General features: G+C 54.7%; 2 protein-coding genes across 9 annotated transcripts in view; one reads left to right on the forward strand and one right to left on the reverse strand.

Annotated features, from left to right (window-relative positions):
* The window catches only part of Mfap4 (microfibril associated protein 4), a 3,764-nt gene extending 2,201 nt beyond the window's left edge, over window positions 1–1,563 (forward strand). For 2 of the 4 annotated variants that reach the window (XM_021176846.1, XM_021176847.1), the window contains one exon: window positions 412–1,368. In XM_021176846.1, the coding sequence (XP_021032505.1) occupies window positions 412–659 (248 nt within the window). In that variant the 3' untranslated portion in view covers window positions 660–1,368. Of the gene's footprint in view, window positions 1–411 lie in introns of all 4 variants that reach the window. The other 2 variants (XM_029484079.1, XM_029484080.1) reach the window with 2 other exon arrangements.
* Window positions 1,477–7,094, reverse strand: Mapk7 (mitogen-activated protein kinase 7). 5 transcript variants are annotated; one of them, XM_021176844.1, is made up of 7 exons: window positions 6,908–7,094; window positions 6,475–6,782; window positions 5,729–5,894; window positions 3,265–4,343; window positions 2,518–3,161; window positions 2,030–2,163; window positions 1,477–1,935 (listed from the first exon to the last, which is right to left on the reverse strand). In XM_021176844.1, the coding sequence occupies exons 2-7, from the start codon at window positions 6,704–6,706 to the stop codon at window positions 1,782–1,784; spliced, it is 2,409 nt and encodes an 802-aa protein (XP_021032503.1). In that variant the 5' UTR covers window positions 6,707–6,782; window positions 6,908–7,094; the 3' UTR covers window positions 1,477–1,781. The 5 variants fall into 5 exon arrangements, with proteins under 5 accessions (XP_021032503.1, XP_029339935.1, XP_029339937.1 ...); XM_029484075.1 differs by having other exon boundaries at window positions 6,425–6,782; XM_029484077.1 differs by lacking the exon at window positions 6,908–7,094 and having other exon boundaries at window positions 6,352–6,565.
* Window positions 7,095–7,565: the final 471 nt, after the last annotated feature.

Here is a 7,565-nt window from a genome sequence, read left to right on the forward strand (position 1 = left end):
GGTGGGATCAGTAGGGGGTGGGGCGGGTACCTCTCTCAGCTTCTTCAGGGGCAGTGGTGGGGGAGGGGGTGGGGTCAGTAGGGATTGGGGTCAGTAACGTAGGATTAGCCCTGCTCCATTGGTTCCTTAAGGCCCCTCCCTCAACCCTTCTGGGTGTAAAAGAGTCATAGCTCTCCACAGACCCAACTTCAGCTACAGGAACCTCAGCCCCAGGGAACAGCCACCCTGGCCCTGCTCCAAGTGGCCCTGTTCCAGGCAGCTCTGCAGAACAGCTGTTCTCTTTGTGGCTCAGGGAGGGTGCCCCCCATCCGATAGGATGCCACATCATGTCATCCCAAGAGTCATTCATCAAGTGCTGTCACCCTCTCAGCTCCTTGCCTCAGTTTTTCTAGTCTTCCTCCCTCTTGCCAGGTGACTCACTGTCCTACCACAGTGGCCAGAAGTTCTCCACCTTTGATCGGGACCAGGACCTCTTCGTGCAGAACTGTGCAGCCCTCTCCTCAGGAGCCTTCTGGTTCCGAAGCTGCCATTTCGCCAATCTCAACGGTTTCTACCTGGGTGGTTCCCATCTCTCCTATGCCAATGGCATCAATTGGGCCCAATGGAAAGGCTTCTATTACTCCCTCAAGCGCACGGAGATGAAAATTCGTCGGGCCTGAGGGGCTGGCCCAAGCAGGCCCCATCTTTCCCCTGGAAGTCCCAAGGGTCCATGTTCTCCCTTCACGCTTTACCCATAATTCCTGAGCACCAGCCATGCCCTGGCAAATCCCTGTCCCACATACAGCCACGCCCTGTTGCATTCCACCTGAGGCTAGGCTGTCAGCAGCCCTCCAGGCCTTTCTGTGGCCAAGCCATCCTAGCCTGGATCTGGCTGAAATCCATTAAAAACTCCAAGTTGCTTCTACCCCTTCACGACAGCTGAAAGCCAGAAGCTACCTTCTAGCTGCCAGTTTTTGCACCCCACCTCAGCAGTTTCCTTACTGCAGAGCCATCTGTTTGGGGCTACCCTCAACAGAGTCATGCAGCACCTGTGGCATTGCCAATCAGCTCCTGCGAGGCCACTGCCACACCCCAGCACTCACATAGCTCTCCTCAGAACACTTCCTACCTTGGTCTCATCATCTTACTCCCTAAGTGAGCATCATGGAGCCCAATCCCGTCTGCCTTCACTCATCCCTCAAAATTCAACACCAAAATAATACTCCCCACGGCTACTGCTCAACTCTGAAGTAGGCATGGCAAAGATGGGCTTCTTGACTTGGTCCCCTACTTGCCCTAGCGATCGTCATGAGAGGCAGCAGGGAACAATCTGTGGGGCTGGAAGTGGGTGGGTAGCAGAGGTCTCAATAAACTTCAGGATCTGACGGACTGGCTTTGTGGACAGACATTTACTTGGCTCCAAATATGAGCACCTGGCTCTTCCTCACTGCACCACTGTTGGTGTGTTTACCCCAACTCCAAAAATGACGCACAGAGTCAGGTTAAAGAAAACCTTGTATTTCACAGGCCTCGTTTTGATGGCAAAACAAATGCATATTACAACAATAATAAAAAATACAATACTGGAGAAGACTGCTCAGGGAGGAGTAGAGTCTCCCGGTCCTGTTATGGCTCGGTGGTGGCTCAGGTGGCTGCTTAAGGCTGAAAGGTGGGTCTGAGATGAACCTGCAGAGTAACTCAAGCCGAGCCTCACCTGCCAGGCCCAGGGTGCAGCCCTCTGGATCGCACCCCTGGACCTTGATGCTGGGTCTGTCCTGGCAGCAAGGCACAAGCTGTGGGTTTCAGGGCTCTTGGAGGTCAGGCAGGTCAGACAGCAGCATTGGGGAGTCCATCTGGATCTCACGCTGCAGAGACTCAATGTCAGCAGGGTTCATGCCGTGGCCCTCAAGCCAGTCAGCAAGGAGAGAGGCTGAGAGTGAGGCTGAGTCTGCCTGGCTGTAAGGAAAAGAAAGAGGGATGGGTTTTCTCTGCCTGGGCTGGCTGAACAGCCATTCAGACCCTCCACTAAAGCTCAGGCCAGCCATCTTACCCATCCTGTGGCCCATCAGCCACACCCATATCAAAAGATTGGTTTAAGAATTCCTCCAGATCAAAGCCAACTCCGTAGCCAGCCCCACTGCCCTTTGGAGTGCCTGAGAACACAGGAGGCAGGGGGTCCTCCACCTGCAGGGGACAATCACAGGTTATAACACAGGTGCCAGGAAGGACAAAATGAGGTCAGTAGAGCACACACCCTGCTATTCCTGACGACTCTACCCAGATATCCCAGAGCATGAACACTGCCTTGAAATCACCAAGCACTGGTGCAGATAAGGCTGACTCTAAAGCAGACATTTTCCAAGCAGCGTCTTCCTTCCAACAGGCTCTCCACTGGCCTTCTATGTTCCCTCTATGAGCAAGGGGGCAGGCTCAAGGAGGGAAGCCTCTCTCTGCTGCTTCCTCTCATCCAACGTGGACAACTACCCAACCCACCTTCCAAGATCAGATCAAGATATCCCAGGCTTTCTCTCTTCTCACCTGAGACTTGGACAGTTGCTGAGTCACCAGGTTGACATCAGGTGACTCTGATGTAGAAGGCTGAGGGGTGAGCCCAGGATCTGGAGGTGGTGGGCCAGATGGGAAGTAAGGCAGAACTTTTGGGGCACCAGAACCAGGCAACCCACTAGGTGGCACAAGTGACTGGGAAGCCAAAAGGCTAGTGGAAGGGGCAGTCTGGAGCGGGGCAGGGATAGGGCCAGCAGGCTGGGGAACAGGGCCAGGGGGTGGGCAAACAGGCTGGGAGGCAGGACCAGGAATAGAGCCTGCAGGCTGTAGAGGACCAGTAGACTGAGATACGGGGCCAGTAGGAGGACTAGTGGGTTGGGCAGAGGACGGTGCTGGCTCTGGTGCTGGTGCAGGGGCAGGAGGCCTAGCCATGCGAGTCCACCGCTCTAGCAGGCTTCGGTCATTGTCACTGAGCACCAGTCCAGCCAGAGGGTCAGTAGAGGGGCCCCCCAAGGTACCAGCCCCCCTCTCCTTGCGTTCCCTCTCTTGTCGTCGCTTCTCCCGCTCCTTGGCTCTCTCTTGTCGCCTCCTGCGCTTCTCTTCTCGCTCTCGCTGGCGTTCCTGAGCTGTCACGGGCTTTCGAGGCTCAGGCGCCTCCAAGGGTGCACTGGGCCCATCTGCAGAAAAGTTGGACAAGGGAAAGGTAATGGCTTACAGATCTGTCCCAGAATCCCTGTCTACCACTCCACTACCCACTCAGCTGCTGGGCCCACACACCACCTCTGAGCCTGCTCCTCAGAGACTTGAGCAGGGCAGCTTTGAGGGCTGCTTTGGTATTGTCGGAGATGGCACCCTCTCTTTTTGGTGGAGCAAGCTCACTGGCCGGTGGGGCAGGCTGCAGAGTCAGATCAACGGTGTCAGGTGCAGGGTCAGAGCATGGTGGCAGTGCTGGAGGAGGCGACTCCATGGCACAGTCTCCACTTGGAGCCCAGGGACTGGGCATCTCAACATCTGGACACACAGGCTCACTAGCCACAGGCTGCAGAGAAGGCTGGAAGCGGATTTGTTGGCGGATGCCCTCCCGTCGTGCATGGAAGTCCTCAATCTCAGCCACAATGGCCTCCTTAATGCGCTCCCTGGTAAGGGCTTCACGGTCAAAAGCAAAGTCAAAAGGTGGAGCGCAATCAGGCTCATCATCAGGGTCATGGTACTTAGCCAGGAAGGGGTGGCGAAGGGCAGCAGCAGCTGAGATTCGGGCACTCGGTTCAAATCGCAACATGCGTCCTAGCAGGGAGAGGGCCTGGCGGTCAGCACCTGGGTATACTGTCTCCCAAGGCACAGGTTGCCTTGGTGGCAGGCTCTGGATATAGGCTCGCACCCTTTCAGCCCCCACAGCCTGAATCACAGCTGGTGACGGAGTTCCCAACACCATCATGATCAGCTGTAACTGGTGCACGTAGTTTTTGCCTGGGAAGAGCTGGCGCCGAGCCAGCATCTCACCAAAGATGCAGCCCACAGACCAGAGGTCAATTGCCTGCGTATACTCGTGCAGGGAAAGCATGAGCTCCGGGGCACGGTACCATCGAGTAGCCACATACTCAGTCATGAAGTACTGGTGCTCGGCAGGGGAAGTACAGAGGCCCCGGGCCATTCCAAAGTCACCGATCTTGAGCTCACAGTTCTCATTGACCAGAAGGTTAGAGGGTTTAAGATCACGGTGGATGACCTGAGCAGAGTGCATGTATTTGAGGCCCCGAAGCAGCTGGTACAGGAAGTATCTCACATGTTCCAGTGTGAGCGGCTGTGAAGAGTGAATAATCTGGTGTAGGTCGCTCTCCATGAGGTCCAGTACCACATAGCTGGAAACGGGAAGAAACGGGTGAGCAGCCTCCTTACATCACAGAAAGAAGCCCTATCCCCTGGTACTTCCAATTCCTGAGGTTATGGCCTTACAGTGAAACCCCAAAGGACTAACAGCATGGAATGAGAGAATACCAACAGTCTCTAGATTTTCTACAACTTTCATTATTTCTTTCTTTCCTTTTTTTTTTTTTTTTTTTTTCAAGACACGATGTCTGTGTAGCCTTATCTGGCCTGGAACTTGCTCTGTAGACCAGGTTGGCCTCAAACTCAAAACTCAAGAGATCTGCCTGCCTCTGCCTCCCCAGTGCTGGGATTAAAGGCGTGCACCACCACTGCCTGGCCACAACTTTTATGGAAGTTTTCTTAAACGTATGTGTACGCTTTCCTGAACGGATGTGTACTACTCGTGTGCCTTGTGTCTACAGAGGCAGGAAGAGAGGGTCTGATCCCAACACCGGAGTCACAGATGTCAGTTAGCCACTGTGCAGACACTATGCACTGAAGCCAAGTCCTCTGAAAGATCAAGTGATCTTAATCACCGAATCGGTTTTTTCTAGCCCCAACTTTTTTACAGCTTTCTGACAAATCACTTTCTCCATAGACCTAATTTCTGTCAAAAAAAAAAAATTTTTTTTATAGGAATATTCAAATCTACCAAGATTGGCCAGTATGGTTAATTTTGGAGCAAACTCTACAGTTTGCCAACAGCTACTGAAAAAGCTATGTTGAAAACTCTATTTTTAAGGAGGTATTCTGTGAACAATTAGTTGTCTGCCGTGAGGACACTGCTGTGTGACACTACAATGTATTGTGTCCACTGTCTTACAATTTGGACCTGTCCTGTCTGTCTGTCCTCCCTCTCTCCCTTCCCCCTATTGCTGTTTAGGATTTTTGTTTTGTCTTTTGGAATAGGATCTAGACTAGCCTTGAACTTACGAAATAACCAAAGGTGGCATGACCATAAAGAGGTAAATCCGTGGCGCACGCCTTTAATCCCAGCACTTGGGAGGCAGAGGCAGGCGGATTTCTGAGTTCGAGGCCAGCCTGGTCTACAAAGTGAGTTCCAGGACAGCCAGGGCTACACAGAGAAACCCTGTCTCGAAAAACCAAAAAAAAAAAAAAAAGAGGTAAATCCTCTCGATTTTTTTCTCCTTTAGTACAGGAGAGTCAACCTAAAACCTCAAAGATGCTCACCAGCCTACCAGTGATCGACATCCCCAGCCCTGGCACTCTTGAGAGATAAGAACTGTCCCTACCAATGTCCTGGACTCACAGCCCCCATCACTCTGCGTTCGACCGCCCTGACAGAACTTCAGTATTACTGAACCTGGGCTTCTAAGCTGATCCCGACTGTGTCTCCTCCTCCTGGCCCACTCCTTACACAGATCTGAATTCTCCATAGGGCACAGTAGGCCTCAGGATGTCCTTGATGGCGATGATATTGTCGTGTTTGAAGTGTTTGAGGATCTTCAGCTCCCTGAGGGTCCGTTTGGCATTGGTCACCACATCAAAAGCATTAGGTATCTTCTTGATGGCCACCTGCTGGCCTGGGGAGCAGGAAAAGGGCATATACCAGAGAGTACCTTCAAGTTAGCTGCAGGTCCCTTCCAGCACTGCTCTTCTGGAGCCCAGATAGCAGTAAGTACCTACTGTGTGCAGGGCCCTGTGTGTAACACATATCAAATTTTAACTTCGAAACTGCCTCGTGAAGCAGCTGCTAATAGCTCACATAGAGAGGAGGCACGGCTAGTTAGCAGTAGTTGTGACTGTACTAACTGACCGTCTCTCCCTCCCTCCCACCTCACATAGTCACTCCATCCCAGATCCTCCCCATTCCGCCACCACTCCATCGTGCCAATCTCTGGCTCTAGAACATATCTCTTTTGGACACCAAAGAGCATCTCTCTATTCTGGCTTACAGGGAATATCCTTTTCCTAACGAGAAAGTAGACTGACTGGGAGAAGCAGGGTTCCTGAGAAGGGTACCTAACGGGGAGCTGGCACCTAGTCCGTAAGCGTGAGTGGAACCAGAATCCCCGGCGCAGCTGATCCTCCTGGGACCGTGCGGGTTCCTCACCGCCTCTGGAAAGCAGTCCACACATGCTGAGCCTCAGGAAGCCAGCTCACCCGTGAGGCGGCGGCGCGCCGAAGACACCACCCCGTAGGCCCCATTGCCTATGGTCTCGATGATCTCGTACTCGTCCCCCACGTCAAAGGTCACGTCGAAGGAGCGGGCTTTGAGCAGGGCCAGGTTCTTGGCCACCACAGAGGCAGCGGTGTGAACGGGTTCTGCCTTCACCCTCCCAGGGGGCTCCCCAGAGCCATCTTCGCCGTCCTCCTCCTTCAGCGGTTCGGCCATGGTCTGTACGAGGCGCTGATGAGAAGATCGTCCTGAGGGCCTCTCAGTTCCGCCTCTGTGGGTTTGGAGGCAGGACCTGTGCAGCAGGCGAGAGGGGACCACTGGCACAGAGAACCCCACGGCCCAGGATCCAGGGGGGCGCGGCGCGGCCCCGGAAGAAAGGGAGGGGCGGGGCGCTGGGACTCCGGGGATCGCACTCACCGACCAGCCGGCACCCCGCCGCCACGCCTCCTCGGGAATTTGGGATTCCTGGGTCTTGCCAACCCAGTGATAAGTGTTCCCCCAGGCTCGCTCACTTAACAAGGACCGCGGCCACCACCAAAGCCTCGCGTGCGCCGAAGCAGACCACCCCACCGGCCGCCCCGGGACCACGCTCCTCCAGCTCCCAGCCAATCGTTGAGCGGCCCTGGTGGAGGTTCCCACCCCTTTATTTTACTCTGTCCAATCAACACTTACCGGACTGGAAAGCCGCGCCCTTGTCAATCACGCGCGCGGGCGCGCGCCCAGCTGTCCCACTCCCGGCGGGAGCCGCCCAAGGGGTGATGCATGCTCCTCAGGGGTGCGCGCGCAGCCCCGCACCATGCTCTTACGCATGCGTACTAGCAGCCTCCGGAGCTTGGGGGGGGGGGGAAAGCGAGCAAGGCCCCACCAAGTTCTCGTGTACTTCTGAGCCTACTTGAGTCACAGGCCCGAAGGGGCGGAGATAAGAGAGGGAGGAGGGGTTGTTACCTAGGCAACAGGCTCCGCACCCCCTCACCCCACCCTGTCCTTTTGGCTCCTCTTCCTTCCTTGTTAGCTTCATTTCCTAGGGGATTTGCTGCGCACTCTTTCAGCGCCGGAAGTTCTGGACGCCTTACCC

The sequence above is a fragment of the Mus caroli genome, chromosome 11 (assembly GCF_900094665.2).
Source record: "Mus caroli chromosome 11, CAROLI_EIJ_v1.1, whole genome shotgun sequence".
Lineage (NCBI taxonomy): Eukaryota > Metazoa > Chordata > Mammalia > Rodentia > Muridae > Mus > Mus caroli.